Below are 15,644 nucleotides of genomic sequence, written 5' to 3'. Positions count from 1 at the left end.
TTTGAGGCTTCTCAGGAACACTGGGAAATTAAGCAAATACCAAGGTGGACAGCCATCTGGAGAGAGAGAGAGAGAGAGAGAGAGAGAGAGAGAGAGAGAGAGAGAGAGAGATATCTAACTCTAAAGGCATGAAGAACATTCCCATTGTTATCCCCATGCTGGCCTTCGTCTAAGAACCCCCTGGCAACCCCGCTCCCTCCTGCCTCTCTCCCAGGCCTTCCGTCCTCTCCCTCACTCCCCAACACCCCTCTCCGCTATTCATTCATATAGTCTTTCAGTCAACAATTACTTTTTGAGTGTCTACTACATGCTTGGCACCATGGCAGCAAACACTGACAAGACCAGCCAGGTCCCTGGCCTGATGGCGCGCAGAGCCTGGGAAACCGGGGAGACATACAAGAAACAGGAGCTACATTTTGGAGTAAGTGCATAGACAGGATGATATGACAAGGTGATCAGGAAGGAAGGCCTCTTTGAGAGGTGAGTTTTAGGCTCCATATTGGAAGTTTTAAGCTAAACCCATCAGGTGACCAGTCAGGGTTAGTGTTCCAGGGAGATGAATCAGCAAGCGCAACAGCCCGGAGGCAGGAAAGAGCTCCTTAGGGTTAAAGAACTGGAGGTGGTCAGTGTGCGTGGAGAGGCGGTAAGAGGAGAGACAGAGGCTGAGCTGGGTCATTGGAGCTCTGCAGACCGTGGTGGGGAGAGTGGGTTTTGTCCTAAGAGTAGTGGGAAGCCTTTGGAAGGTTTTAAGCAGATGCCTTGATGATAGTTTGTGCTGCTAGGTAGAGAATGGACTAAGTATGGAGGGAGGCATGGGAAAACGGAGATCCATTCAGAGACTAGCAGTTTTTCTAGGGGTTAGAAATAGAGATAGAAAGGCAAGCCCATTACGATGGGTGACCAAGCAGTTTAGAGGTCTGGGGGTCCCAGACAGTAGGACGAGCAGAACAGGGTCCCTGTGTTACAGAATAGCAAGAAGCTAAGAAAATTTCAGGACAAGGAGGATAGGGAGTAGGGGAACTAAGACAGCTAAACAGTGTGCAGCCACCTAGTAAATGCCATCTTCCCTAACCGAGGACACTTAAGAGTAAATGGTTTGCACTTCTCCCCAACCAGAGGGTAAAAAGCTTAAATCACCCTCCTCAGGGAGACAGATAACAGAAATCCAATTAGTGCCATTTGCCAACCACACCCAAGGACAAATTAAAAGATTAAACCTCGCCGAAACCGGTTTGGCTCAGTGGAAAGAGCATCGGCCTGCGGACTTTCTGAAAGGTCCCAGGTTCGATTCCGGTCAAGGGCACGTACCTTGGTTGTGGGCACCTCCCCAGTAGGAGGTGTGCAGGAGGCAGCTGATGAATGTTTCTCTCTCATCGATGTTTCTAACTTTCTATCCCTCTCCCTTCCTCTCTGTAAAAAAATCAATAAAATATATTAAAAAGAAAAAGATTAAATCTCATTTTGGTACATCAGCATAAAGCTAATGAATATTCTTTTGATTCTCCCCTAAGACCTCACCTAAATGTCCAGCCTTTAAAACCCCTGCAAATGAAGGGTCCCTGCAGGGAGCACACTCCTGCCCCTCCCCCCTCAGGCATGTAACCCCTAACCTCTAAGGGACCCCATGAGACTTGTAACCAAGGGAACAATGGGCAGCAGCAGCTCATCCCAGGCTAACCCCCTAACCCTGTCTCCAAGGCCCCCTTTCTCTGACTTCCCAGGGAGCCCCAGCAGCCCGGCCTAGGCTCTCCTGTTGCTTCTTCTATGACCTTCCTTGTTTTGTGGTCCTACGTGTATTTTTGCTGTGGTCAATACATTCTTGTTTGCTTTTCTACACGTTGTCTATTGATTGAAATTTTTCCTTCAAGAAAACAAGAACTAAGGTCTCCTGGTGTTGCTGGTAACACCTGAATGTCGGGGGCCCTAGAGTGTCAGGGAGGAAATGAAACCCCAGCACTTCTCCTCCTGGTGGGTTGTTTCCCTCCCAGGGAGTTTCAGCTTCCTGATTCTAGGGCCCCTGTGATAATGGAATTGGGGGAAGAAAGTGTGGGACATAGTATTGGGGAGACTTGCTTTTCCTATTTCGGGGCCATCATTTCAGCCTCTGGGGGGGCAGAGGTGGGAATGGAGAGTTTCTGCTCCAGCTCAGATACTCTGCTTCCTCCTTCCCACCACAGGCCTCCTGCTAGGTATGAACCCTCCCAGGTGGGGCCATCCCTGCCTCCACCACCCACTCAGGCCTTTGTATGGGAAGCCAGTGGAGTGGACTCTGCTGAATGGAACAGCTCCCTCTTGGCTGAGGGGTGGGGGGCCGAGAGGCAGGAGCAGAGATCCTTCTATCACAGCGGGTGAGAGTTACGGACTGAATCCTGCCACATGCCCAGGAAGACCCTGCCCAGGGCGGTGGGCAAGAGCAGCCTAGGCCACCCGTCTTCGCTCAGTCCCTCTTCCCCACCGACTGCCCTGAGCACCAGCCACCCACCTGCCTCCAGGACAAGCCCTCCGGCTGCCATCTTTTCAACACTTACCCTGCTGATGGCCTCACAGGGGTCATGTCGCTCATTTTCCATACCCTATCCTGGGAGAGGCATATCATCCCAAGTTTGCAGATGAGCACAGGTCTACACATTTTGGGAAATCCAAGCCGACCCCCAAAGCAGAGTCTAAGACCTTAAACTGCCTCTTCCTGGCAAACTGGGCCTGAAGCAAAATGAATGGATTTAAAACATAAAAACAAACAAACACAAGAACACTAATGAATGCAGGGGCTTGTGGATGCTGGGGGAGGGGCACATCAAAACCAGATGGGGGCTTTGTCCAATAGAGCATCCTCCAGAGGTGGCAGGTTAGGGCTCTTGTCAGGGCACGTACAGAAGCAACCCATGAATGCATAAATAAGTGGAACAACAAGTCGATGTCTCTTTCTCTCTGAAAATCGATCAATCAATTTGAAAAAACAAAACAAAAAAAATCCAGATGGGGTCCAAGCCTTACCCAGGCGCGGCCGCTCTCACAGGGGCCAAGTTGAAGGTGGGGGACAGGGGAGGGGGGCAGCCGGGGATAGGTGTGAGGAACACAAGGAATGTCCCTGGTTGGCCCCCAAGGTAGGCGCCCGACTCCCTCCGTGCCCAGTGCCCACAGGTTCTAGTCTTCAGTAAGGTGTTCAACAAAGAGCAGGTGAAACACTGGCTCACCGCATGTCTGACAGTCAGTGGGCGCTCAGTGAAGGTTGACAAACGGATGCCGCTTGGCCAAATTGTCCCCATCCGCACTGCAACCCCACAAGGCTCTGGGGCGGTTCTCTGCTCCCGCCACGCTGCTGGTAACCTAATCAGTCCCTCGCAAGACCCGGCGGAGCGAGGATACGCCCGGGGCGGGGCCACACGGGGCGGGGCGGGGCCGGGGCCGAGGGGCGGGGCGGGCCCCGCTGGGGTCTCGGCTGCGCCAGGAGAGCTCCGGCTGCGAGCGCGCGAGCGGGGGCAGAGGCTGGGGCGCGGATGCTGGAAGTTCACATTCCGTCCGTGGGCCCGGAGGCCGAGGCGCCCAGGCAGAGCCCAGAGAAAAGCCACATGGTGAGTGGGAGCAATGGGTTGCAAGGAGCGCGGGGACCCGCCGGTGCCGAGCGCACTGTGGATCCCGCGCCCCGGACTGGGAGGTCCTAGAGCGGCGGTCCAGACCGTCGGGGGACCGCCTGCCGACGGCCACGGGGCGCTTGGATTTGTCAGCCCTGCGGACGGCGGTCTGGACTCAGGAGGAGCAGAGGGCAGGTCCGCTCGCCCCTTCCCCCGAGAGTGGGGGACGCGCGAGGGTCCCCAGGGAGCGGCGGCTCTCCAAGGCCGCTTTGTGCCTTTAAGCGCGGAGGGTGGGCGGTCGTCCGGCGGGGGGCCTCACGCACCCGCCTGCTCGCTCCCGCCCCGCAGGTGTTCCGAGTGGAAGTGCGGTACCGCGGGCGCAGACACACCGTGCCGAGGCGCTACAGCGAGTTCCACGCGCTACACAAGCGGGTGAGGCGGCGCCGCCGACCGACAGACCCCTGCCGGGCTCCTGCCCAGCCCTGGGAGGCGGGCGTGCGAGCTGCGGGCCCCGCCTCTGCCACCCTTGTTACCACTCCCTTCCCCGGAGGGCTCAGGTCCTGGGCACTGACCGCCCTGCGGGCTGCGGATGGGCCGAGGGACAGGTCTCAGCCGGGACTGTCCATGCCCCTGCGCCCACTCTCGGGCGTCTGCGTGCATTGGGCCCTCTCTCGCCCCTGTGCCAACCACATTCACCCGCGTCCATCCTAGGGTAGAGCCTGAAGTTTTGGGGATACGGAGAGGGTGGGGGAGCTGGGGAGGGCTTTTGCTAGGGTGAAGGGAGCTTAAGGGCTCAGTGGGGACACTGATTGCACCGCAGATCAAGAAACTGTACAAGGTGCCCGAATTCCCCTCGAAACGCCTGCCCAACTGGAGGACCAGAGGATTGGAGCAGCGGCGGCAGGGCTTGGAGGCCTATATCCAGGTGGGCCTGGGTCTCCCTGTTGCCCCCAGCCCGCTGGACTAGAGGTGTGGCCCAGAGACGGGTGAGGGCATGGGATGCGGGACGCACGTCTTGGGCGTGATTTTTTCTACCCCAAGGCTCAATTTTCTGAGCAGTAATTTCAGAATGAAAATTAATTGAATTCTGTTGAGTTTGAACTTTCATTGAACTGGGGTCACCTGCTGCTAGTTCCTTTCCCCTCCTGGGTGAGATCCTGCATTGCCCTCATGATGCGGATGTGGGGCTGGGACCTTTCCCTCCTCCCCGCACAGGGATGCCAGATGACAGGCCAGGGAGATTCGTGGGCACATACCTGTGGAGTCACCCAGGGCCCAGTGTGCAGAAGGGCCCTGAGCTTGGTTTAAACTCTGGCGGTCTTGAACTTTGTAATCATTTTGGCAGGACTCCTGTGTTCAGTTTGCACTGGGCTGTGTCACATAGCTGTGTCTGACGGGTTTCCTGTGTGCTCCTCTCCAGGGCATCTTGTACCTGAACCGGGATGTGCCCAAGGAGCTACTGGAGTTCCTGAGTCTTCGGCACTTCCCCACAGACCCCAAGGCCAGCAGCTGGGAGTGAGTGAGCACCTCCAGGGGCCATGGCTTGGCATGAGAGGCCCCAGTGTTGGGGGAAAGGGGCTCTCTGCAGCAAGCAGGTGAAGGCTTTAGGGCAGTGATGGGCAACCTTTTGAGCTTGGTGTGTCAAACTTCGCCAAAAAACTGAGCATAACTCGGGTAGTGTGTCACTTTGAGGAAAAAAACATCATTTCGCAAATGTTTCATCCTCAGGAGCAGCAAATGTTTCATCCTCGGCATGTGGCCGCCTCAGCGGCCGCGTGTCATCAGAAATGGCTACGCGTGTCAGTGCTGACACGCGTGTCATAGGTTCGCCATCACTGCTTTAGGGGCTCACATTTGCCAGGCCTTGAGACATGATCCCCTGCATCTGTCAGCTTTCTTGACCCTGGCAGGGGGCCGTTTTCCGTAGAGCCTTGGTTACCCACCGGAACTGAGCTTGTCACAAATAGAAGCAGTGGCCCCCTGGGAGGTGAAGCTCTGGTCTTCCGTTGCCCCACCCCTTCCTCATGCTCCCCTGAGCATCCCCAGGCAGTTCACACTCTTTCTTCTTTTCAGAGCCCTGGGGGAGTTCCTGCCTAGTGACAGCAGGCAAGTTAGACTCTTCCTGCCCCCGCTGCCCCCTGGTGGCCATAGGCCTCTAGGCTGGTCTGCAGCCCCTGGCTTGGCTTGCCTTGCCCATCCTACTGGTCCACGTTTTCCTGTGGGCGCTCCTGACACCACTGCCCACTCACCGATTTCCTTGTGGATCGTTAGTGATCTCAATTCCCAGTCTTCATCCAATAGAAGACTTTGCCCCACCTCACTCTGCACTGCTCAAGACCCTTTCTCCTCCTAGCTCGCAGCTGTACCACCGGCCTGTCATCAGCTTCTGCGTGGACCCCTACATTTGTATCTCATCCCCAGGTGAGAGGGTGCCTCTGACCTATAACCCAGATTTAGGGCCCAGGAATGGGTGGGAGTGGGGGTGAGCTTGCCATTTCTCAGCTCCCAGGACCGCTCGGCAGCAGCTCCCTTCTCCTGCCCTCCTCCCGGACCGTGCCTGCCCTGCTGCTGCTGTGCCTCGGGGCCTGCTGTGCACTCCCCTCCAGAAGCAGACTTGGTGCAGCAAACGTGGCTCCCCGGTCTGCATTCCCATCAGCCTGGCTTATGCGAACAGAATGTGAATGGGGAATGCCCAGGTCTCATTTCAGGTGACCAGCTGTTAACTGCTGCCTTGTCAGGGGCTCAGGGAGCTGCAGGCCTGAGGCCATGGCCGTCCCACACCTCCTGTTCCCCTTCCTCCTGTTTCCTTGTCCCAGAGCCTCTGCCCAACGTGGTGGTGAATGGCGTGCTCCAGGGCTTCTACAGCTTCAGCACCAGCACCGCTGACACCCAGCCAGAGGCTCCCTGTCACCCTGCACCTTTGCCACCAATGCCTTGACCAACCCAGAGGCCTTTGGACCACCTGCCAGGACAGTCACGTGCCTCTGTCCTGGAGCCCTATTAGAGACGGGTGGGGTCCCCCTTGGCTTGGACTCAGGACCTACCCACCCCAGGCCCAGAACCCAACTGCACCAGTGGCTGGGGTGATAGATCTGCACTCCGGGTAGGGACAAGAGAGGATGAGGATAAAGGGTGAGTCAATTTAGGAGGTAGGCTATGAAAAGGTACAGGTGTATTTCTTCACCTTTGGGGGGGGGGGGGGGCAGCAAAGGTTGAGGCATAGTAGCTGGCGAAGTTTAGAAGCAAAAGCTCGACAGTTTGTGGGTAGCATCTGGGGAAAGGGTTCAGGCTGGAGCCCAAGGAGGGGACGAGCAGCCACTGCCTCAGGAGTCCGACAGGCTGGGCCACAGACTTGAACAGAGAGGTTGCAGCCCAAGAACCCAGCCCACACACTGGTTATAAAAAAACCCACCTTTTTTTTTAATTGGTCAGCATTGGTAGAAGTTTGTTACAAAACTGGGCCTATGGAATGTGAGGGGCGGGTCCGCTCTGTCAGATATCGATATCGGCACTAGGGCTGGTGCAGCACAGAGCCCTGTGGAGGGCTGTCTTCACCCCCCCGAGAGGGCAACAGGCCCAAACACAGTCGCTCAAGAGGGAACTGTCCCCGGGGCCCTACTCCTTGGCAATGGCAAAGGGCTTTTCCACCTCGATCTTGCCACAGTCTGCAATGATCACATCCTTCAGGGGCTTGTCCCGACCATCCGTCTTGGTGCTCTCCACCTTCCGTACTACTTCCTGGGAGAAAGGGCAGAAGCAGGCAGGGTGGGTCAGGAGATCTGCCACTCAAGGGAGACAGGCCCCAGTGCAGGCCAGGGAGGACTGAGACTCATGTGATGAACAGCGTACACACCTCAAGGCACCAACATCCTAGAATCTTGGTCAGGGAGAACCCAGTTCTGACAAGAGGATGCAGGCAATTTGATCCTCTGAAGTAAGACCCAGGCTGAGCGGAGAGTGGCTGGGGAGTCGGTACCAAGGGCCCTTACACCTCCAGGTGGTGCCGGGTGATGGAATGGGGAGGTCCCTGCAGTGGTACAACCTCAACGAGGCCTGGCCGGCCTGTGCCTGGGGCCTAGAAAGATTCAGGACTTGGGAGCATAGAGAGGCAGGCTAGTCTTAAATCCCCCAGGTTTACAGACAGGAACACTGGTCTGAGGGGATAAAGTACAGGTTGCCCTGGCCCCAAGGTCTGTCCTATCCCTGGTGAGAGTTGCCCATGTTTAGCCCTCATCTCCGAAACTCACCATGCCCTCTAGAACTTTGCCGAACACGACATGCTTGCCATCCAGCCAGGCTGTCTTGACCGTGGTGATAAAGAACTGGGAGCCATTGGTGTCTTTGCCAGCATTGGCCATGCTCACCCAGCCGGGCCCATAGTGTTTCAGCTTGAAGTTCTCATCGGGGAAGCGTTCACCGTAGATGCTCTTACCTGGGAAGAAAGACAGTGTGGGTCAGGGGACCCGAGTTGGCACAAACTCAGAAGACTTTGGGGCCTCAACCTGTTCTGTGTCAGGCCAGGCTCAAGTAGAGTACAGGGGTATTTAAGAGCGGTCTTTTTCCTACCCTCTGGCCTTGGGAGCTAAATCATGTTGACAGACCAAGTGGGGCACGAGGCCAGGCTGATTTAGGGAATAGCCCACAAGAATGATTACTCTGAGAATGTCGTTTATGGCTTTTAAATAAGGCACATATTAACAACCAGCCTTGGTGATGGCCCGAGGCCTGCATGGGAGGATCTGGGTGGAGGAAGACTGCAGAATGCAGGGGCAGGAGGTAAGAACCCTCCAGAAGAGGAGGAATGTGGTGGCTGACTAGCTTTTCTTCCCGAGAGCACAAAAGACACGGAAGCAGATGCCATTTGGATTCTGCAAAGTCTAGAGCAAGCATGTCCAACTCGAAGGCTAACACGGGCCAAATAAGGTTTAAGTTTATGTGGGCCACAAAAAAACAAGTTTCATTTTTCATAGAAACGTAGGTTTATTTCGAAAAGTATAGTATAAAAATAAAGAACAAGAGCAATGATAAAAATCAGTGTTTTCCTCCTGACACTTGGCATCTCTTCTCTGCTACTCTCTCTCCTACTTTGGGGGAAATCTTGTTCACAGTGAGTACTTTCAAAACTGACCCAAGGTGAATGTTGGTAATTCTGTATCCTACAGGAGACTGAAATTTCATAATTCTAAATAACTGCTCAAACCATTATACTGGCTGGGCCACAAAAATATTCATTGTGGGCCAGATGCGAGTTTGACATGCTTGGTCTAGAGCCTCTTACCAACACATGAACAGAAAATGAAAGGTAGCGATGAATGTATGTGAGTGTCCCTCCATAAGGGGCCTGGGGACGTGACAAAGGGAGCCGAGAGCAGACGGTCTCAGCGATCCTAAGATACAGGAGAAATACTACCTCTTCCCATCTCCTAGAGAGTCACACTGTGAACTAGTGAACCAGAGGCCCCCAAGAAACTCAGCAATAAAGTAATTTTCACTTTGTTTTACTCAACACTTTTCAAAGCCTTTTTTCCCTCTTTAAAACAACTACTTTCATCCTGTGGGTCCCTGAATGGAACCAGGTGGGGAAATTTCCTAGACTGATGCTAATTAGGGAGATCCTTCCGTGTAACACAAGCATGTCAAACTCGCGGCCAGCGGGCTGCACGTTTGACATGCTTGGGTAACAAGTTGGAAAAGACTGAAAACCAGGAATCTAGCCTGGTGGGCGGGGGTGGGCATGTCCCAGCCTGTGCCCCACTTCTCAGGCCCACACCCAGATGAACTGGTCTCTCCCACTGCTGTGCAATGACTCCTGGCTGGGCTGCCAGCTAAAAGCCTCCCCATGTGAGAATCCTCTGTAAATCAGGATTTCAATTGCTGCCGCTATCCAGACAATCCACAAATCCACATCCCCTGCTCCAATCACTTTCCCAAGATATGAGGAGTTCAGGAGTTCCAAACTTAAAGGGACATTTCTACGTGTTAACCTCAACATCCTTAGTAATCTCTCCCTCTGGACATCAGTTAATTTATTTGCCAACTTTTCCTCTGCTTACTGTTGTCGTTCCCCGCCCCCCACTCCCATCATTTGTTCATCCTTTCTTACCATTCCTGTGCTCCCATGGCAAAAATGGCTACTGCTTAGGGTGGTAAGTAACCATGCCAGAGAATTGTTGCAAGCATTTTACACATAAAAACCCTCTCCTATAAGGCAGGATCCAGTAACCATATTTCAAAGGTGAAGAAATTGAGGTACAGAGAGGTTGAAGGTGCCCAAGCTAGGAAGCAGCAGAGCTGCAACTCAAAACAAAGGGGTCTGGTCCTGGAATCTCTGCCCTTGCCCATTAGGCCATCCTGCCTTGGTTCCAGCCCACATCGCCCTACCCAGGCGTAGCTACGCCAGCCCCCTGACCAGCCTGAATCCTGCTGCCATACTACTTTCCTCAAATTCCTTTGAGACCGGTCTTCCCCCACTCAGGTTTTCAGCGGAGCCTCCAGGTAGGACAAAGCAGTGTGCTCTACTTCATTCCCCTGACCCCACCTTTGGCAAAGTTCCTGCTGCCGAACACAGCTGGGCCCACAACTTAATCGTGCCTCTTCTCTCCCCATTCATATTCTCCCCAGCCAGGACCCTGCTCAAATCTTTCCTCACATTCACAAGGCCATTTCCTGATAACCTTGGCCCCAAGTGACTCCCTCCATGCAGGCTTGGCACTTGTCAGCACTCCGGCAATGGCTGACTTCACTAACCACATACCGGGAACTTACACTCAAGATCTCACCCAACCCTCCCAGCACCCATAACTCTTACCACTCTTACTTTACACAAGAGAAAACGAAAGCTCGACAACTCACTTGCAAGGCTGAAAAGCAAGAAGGTGGCAGACACCGGGTCACACCCAACTGCATCTGACTCCAACAACACATCCCTTTGGATTGTGTCTGCTTGGCCATCTCCTCCACTGCCACCTGCTGCTAGCTATTATATCCTGTACTGGAGGCCCGATGCATGAAATTCATGCAAGGGCCTTGGCTCTGGCCCCCGCCTGCCACTGCCGCCACGGCTGGGGGGCCTCTGCCGCCTCTGCCCGGCCCCCGCCTGCTGTAGCTTTGTCCAGAAGGAAGGCCCTCTGGTCTAATTAGCCTATTACCCTTTTATTATTACAGATTGTTTGCATGGCCTGCCTGCCCAGGCTTTCTCCTACTTCTTTCCACCGAGGTGATAACTTGAAGACAGAGCCTGAGTCCTAAAGGCCGGATTAGGGCCAATTTATGAGTTTTCAGGTACTGGAAGTGACAGGGAATTGCTGCCACACTGATTTTTGTGTCCTCGGCACCCACCAGAGCCTGGCCCAACAGATCCTCATTGATGGGGTGCCAAGTCAGCTCTTGGCAAAGGATCTCTGGTAGGAGACTGCCAAGGAAGGCAACTCTGCCCACCCTCGCTGGGGCTCCCGAGGTTGCCCACAGAGGCTTTGCATGCCTGACCTAGAATCACCCACTCGTGTTTGACTTTGCTCCTCTCCCACCACGAGGTACTGTGAGAAGTCACCAAGGCTATAGGCCTAGACCAGCAAGTCTACCTAGTTATGTTCACCTCACCCTCCATTACTCCCTCCTTTGTACTGGGTTCCCTGTACAGCGGGTCTCCATGCAGGTGACAGGGCTGCCTGGAGCCGGGGAAGAAAGGGACCTTGTCTGGGAGGCTGCACTGACAGAGCCCTCTGCCCGCAGGACCCGGGTTACCTCCAGTGCCATCTCCCCGAGTGAAGTCTCCGCCCTGGATCATGAAGTCCTTGATCACACGATGGAATTTGCTGTCTTTGTAGCCAAATCCTTTCTAGGAAAAGGGATGAGAAGGTGAGGAGGTGGCATGAGGCACCAGGCAGACATGAAACAGACCCTGCAGGAACCCAGCCCACAACGACTGCTGCTCAAAGAAGAGACATCACTGCTGGCCAGTCATCGTTCAACGTGCTGCGGGGCCAGCAGTGACCACAAGCCAGGCTCGGAGCACACAGAGCCAGGAGGGGCTAGCCTGCATTCCCCTGCCTCACACCTTTCCCAGGCTTCATATAATTCTGCTTCACACAATGCCTCTGCCTTTTCCCTCTCATTTTTTTCTAATTATAAGAACGGATGCAAAAAAAACTGACCCCCAGAAAAGGTTACCTGCCGACCCAATGAGAAGTTGGAAATATAAACTTTCTTAAATCGGGCACTCTTGTTTTCTTAAAACCTGGGAAACTCTGGGCCCCTACTCTTAAGAGAAAGCTCTGGTGCTGCAGCCACAAACTATAGTTTCCACAGACATGCTTTCTTTGGTTATTGCAATGCCTGAGAAATTTTCTCAAAAAGAAAAATCCATGCCCAGCGGGTGTGGCTCCGAGCATCGACCTGTGAACCAGGAGATCACGGTTTGATTCCCAGTAAGGGCACGTGCCTGGGTTGTGGACTTGATGCCCAGTAGGGGGCATATAGGAGGCAGGAGATCAATGATTCTCTCTCATCATTGATGTTTCTCTCTCTCCCTCTCCCCTCCTCTCTGAAATCAATAAAAATATATTTAAAAATAAAATAAAATTTAAAAAGAAAAATCCAGATTTCTGGACTCATTAAAAAAAATTCAAGACATGATAATACTGGGCTCCCCTTGCCAACACGGCAAGTCAGTCAGTTGGTACTGAGAGCCACGCTCTGCGCTGTTTGCTGCCAGCGTTACTTGCCAACTTCAGTTAGTTTGAATTTGACTCCCTCTGCTCTAGCCACTTACCTCTCCCGTAGCTAAGGCCACAAAATTATCCACTGTTTTTGGAACAGTCTTTCCAAAGAGACCTATGACCACCCGGCCTATGTCTTCATCTCCAATCCGCAGGTCGAAGTACACCTGAGGAAAAAGAGCATTTTAAATTTAGCCTGTTTCAAGGGGCCTTGTTAGGGAAAGAAGGGCCCAGGAAGTTACCCTGAGGATGGCAGAGAAAACAAAGCCTTGTTTTAAAGCAGTGTTTCTGAATCTGTTTTTGGTGGGGACAAAAACCCCATGAGAATCTAATGAAAATTCCAGGCCCATTTCCCAGGAAACCTGTTTACATTTTCCTTAGACTACAGGGTAACAATCTTCCCAGGCTCCAGAAAGTAACATCAGAAAACAAAACAACAGCAATTAAAAAAAAAACAAACAAACAACCACACAAGTTTAAACTGCATTGCTGTGCTTTGTACTTGGTTAAAATTTGACCTAAACAGAGAAAGGATTCACGATCTGGCAGACGTGATCTCTCACCACTTCGCCAGCACTGCGGGCTATTTGCAAATGGACTTCTCTGAGGCTGCGGGTGCGGCCCCAGCTGGGCATCCCCGAGGCCAACTCCGGGGTCAGGCCAGGGGTTTCGGGGAGGGTCGGTTCTTCCTCTAGTTTGAATGGAGGAGGACCATCCAGGCGTCACCAGGCCACAGCCCGGGGACTAGGGAGGAGCTGAGCCTGAGCCCAGAATGCCCACGCCGACCCCAGGCGGCGGAGGGCGGGCCCCGCCGGGCAGGGCTTGGGAAGGGAAGCCGGACCTTGACGGTGACTTTGGGCCCCTTCTTCTTCTCATCGGCCGTGGAAGGTCCCGGCAACAGAAGGAAGACGACGGAGCCCACGATCAGGGCGGCGACGAAGAGAAGCTTCATGTTCCGCTCCGAGAGGCGTAGCATCCACGGGGAGAAGGGAGCACGGCTCGGGCAGCCGAGGGCCGGAAGCAGGTGAGGGCCGGGCGGCGTGGGCCCCGGCGCCTCCACCGAGCGCGGCCGCGGGGGAGGCCGGGGCCTCTGCAGGCCTCCTAGGAGGAGGAGGGCTTCATTTCCCCCCTCCGGGTCTGCGCCTGATAGTAGCTCCCCCTGGGGGCGGGGCCCGGCTCCCGGTGGGGCGGGCGAAGGCGCGGGCTCGTGGGTGGCTGCCACGTTACTGCGGCCTCATTGGCTCCCCAGCCCTCTAATGCCCACCTACAGGAAAAGGAGCCGCAGAAGGCGTTGCCCCCTCAGAGAGCGCGGGGATTGGGTTTCTGAAGAAACTACAAAACCCAGCATGCAGAGCGGCATGTCACGCGGCCAGGCCGCTCTGACTTGGCGGAAATGGAAGTCTTTGGGGTGGGCGCGGATACTTAGCTGGGAAGTGAGTGGACAGGGGCTGGAGGCGCTCGCAATTGTCCGTATTGGGCCAGTCAACCACAAAATTGGGTTAGGGTGTGGTAGTTTCCACGTTTACGCGTATCCAGAGTATGACTTACACAGCTCCTTGCAAAACTTGCTTCAAAACCCACTTTTGACTTTGTCCTGTCACTTTTCTCTTCCTTCTCTAATCTTACTATGTTTATTGCTGTATGAGTCAATGCGCAAAACCACTTTTTGTGTTTTTCTTCTTCTTTTTTTATGTTAATCCGCATCGGAGGATATTTTTTCCATTGATTTTTAGAAAGAGAGGAAGGGATGCAGGACAGAGAAACATCGAAGTGAAACACACACATCGATTGGTTGCCCACGAGCGGGACAGGGGATTGAACCTGCAACCGAGGCAAGTGCCCTTGACTGGAATTGAACCCGGGATCCTTCAGTCTGCAGGCCGACGCTCTAACCACTGAGCAACCTAGGGCTTTTCTTTTTAAGATTTTAAATTGATTTTTAAAGAGAAACATCATTGTGAGAGGGATACATGGATCTAGTGTGGTCTTCAACTTTCTTTTTTTATTTTTTATTTATTTATTTTTTAAATATATTTTTTATTGATTTTTTACAGAGAGGAAGGGAGAGGGATAGAGAGTTAGAAACATCAATGAGAGAGAAACATCGATCAGCTGCCTCCTGCACCCCCCCCACCCCCGCAATTGGGGGTGTGCCCGCAGCCAAGATACATGCCCTTGACCGGAATCGAACCTGGGACCCTTCAGTCCGCAGGCTGATGCTCTATCCACTGAGCCAAACCGGTTAGGGCAATAAAAATATATTTTTAAAAAAATACTTAAAAAAAGAAAGTTGAGCCCTGACTGGTTTGGCTCAGTGGATAGAGCATCAGCCTGCGGACTGAAGGGTCCCAGGTTCTATTCTGGTCAAGGGCATGTACCTCGGTTGTGGGCACAACCCCAGTAGGAGGTGTGCAGGAGGCAGCTGATTGATGTTTCTCTCTCTTGATGTTTCTGACTCTCTATCCTTCTCCCTCTCTGTAAAAAAGCAATAAAATATATTTAATGTATGTGTGTGTGTGTATATATCAATAAAATATATTAATGTATGTGTGTGTGTATGTGTATATATATTTTATTTTTTTTATTGATTTCAAATAGGAAGGGAGAGGGAGAGATAGAAACATCGATGAGAGAGAATCATTGATTGGCTGCCTTCTGCATGCCCCCCACTGGGGATGGAGCCGGCAACCCAGGCATGTGCTATTGACTGGAATGGAACCCACACTCTATCCACTGAGCCAAACCAGCTAGGGCTTAACTAACTTCCTTTACCTATTTTTCCAAGTAACTACATTTCTTTGTGAGCAACGATTGTGTTGCACTTTTGTGTATACTGTAGCTCCCCCAAACCTGCTGCAGGGCTAAGTGCTCAACAAGTAATCGCTGAGATAGTGTCACATTAGCACCCCGACGGGAAGTAATACATGCCAAGGTCTTAGTTTTAGTCTCCCTTTTCTAGACCTTCAGAAAGATCAGGGATGGTTGTTAGATGCCTTCCCATCCCTATTTCAGGTATTCACACACACTTGGTGTTCAGTCTACAACATACATACTTCAGTACCTAAGTCTTACACACACCAAAGTACATCTTTCCAAAACGTGCACCTATTATGTTATTAAACATCTTTAAAACTAATTTTCAAAGATTAATTATAAAAATTTTTGGTCTTCACAGCCCAGATTGTAGGTAGTGTCTGTTTCTCTACCTAAACTCTGCAGTTGGGTCTCTATGAGGTGCTGACCTAAGTTTCAGGTTACGCATGGCCACTGGCATAAGTTTAACTTGTCCTTCCTTACACTGGCTGCAGAGCTGCAACAGACAAATCTCACAGAAACACAAATAACATTTGCTATT

At 53.0% G+C, this 15,644-nt stretch overlaps 2 protein-coding genes across 2 annotated transcripts; one reads left to right on the top strand and one right to left on the bottom strand.

Moving 5' to 3' along the window:
• The first annotated feature begins 3,482 nt into the window (after positions 1-3,482).
• SNX22 (sorting nexin 22) lies at positions 3,483-6,510 on the top strand. Its single transcript, XM_008139138.3, has 7 exons — positions 3,483-3,572; positions 3,921-4,004; positions 4,393-4,497; positions 4,993-5,087; positions 5,646-5,678; positions 5,926-5,993; positions 6,389-6,510. The coding sequence occupies exons 1-7, from the start codon at positions 3,498-3,500 to the stop codon at positions 6,508-6,510; spliced, it is 582 nt and encodes a 193-aa protein (XP_008137360.1). The 5' UTR covers positions 3,483-3,497.
• Positions 6,511-6,968: 458 nt separating this feature from the next.
• On the bottom strand, positions 6,969-13,326 carry PPIB (peptidylprolyl isomerase B). Its single transcript, XM_008139137.3, has 5 exons — positions 13,131-13,326; positions 12,343-12,456; positions 11,316-11,409; positions 7,820-8,004; positions 6,969-7,310 (listed from the first exon to the last, which is right to left on the bottom strand). The coding sequence occupies exons 1-5, from the start codon at positions 13,263-13,265 to the stop codon at positions 7,188-7,190; spliced, it is 651 nt and encodes a 216-aa protein (XP_008137359.1). The 5' UTR covers positions 13,266-13,326; the 3' UTR covers positions 6,969-7,187.
• Between the last annotated feature and the right edge of the window lie 2,318 nt (positions 13,327-15,644).

The sequence above is a fragment of the Eptesicus fuscus genome, chromosome 5 (assembly GCF_027574615.1).
Source record: "Eptesicus fuscus isolate TK198812 chromosome 5, DD_ASM_mEF_20220401, whole genome shotgun sequence".
In the NCBI taxonomy this organism is placed as follows: Eukaryota; Metazoa; Chordata; class Mammalia; order Chiroptera; family Vespertilionidae; genus Eptesicus; species Eptesicus fuscus.
The sequence above is the reverse complement of the archived record's forward strand: the minus strand, read 5'-3'. Positions and strand labels throughout refer to the sequence as shown.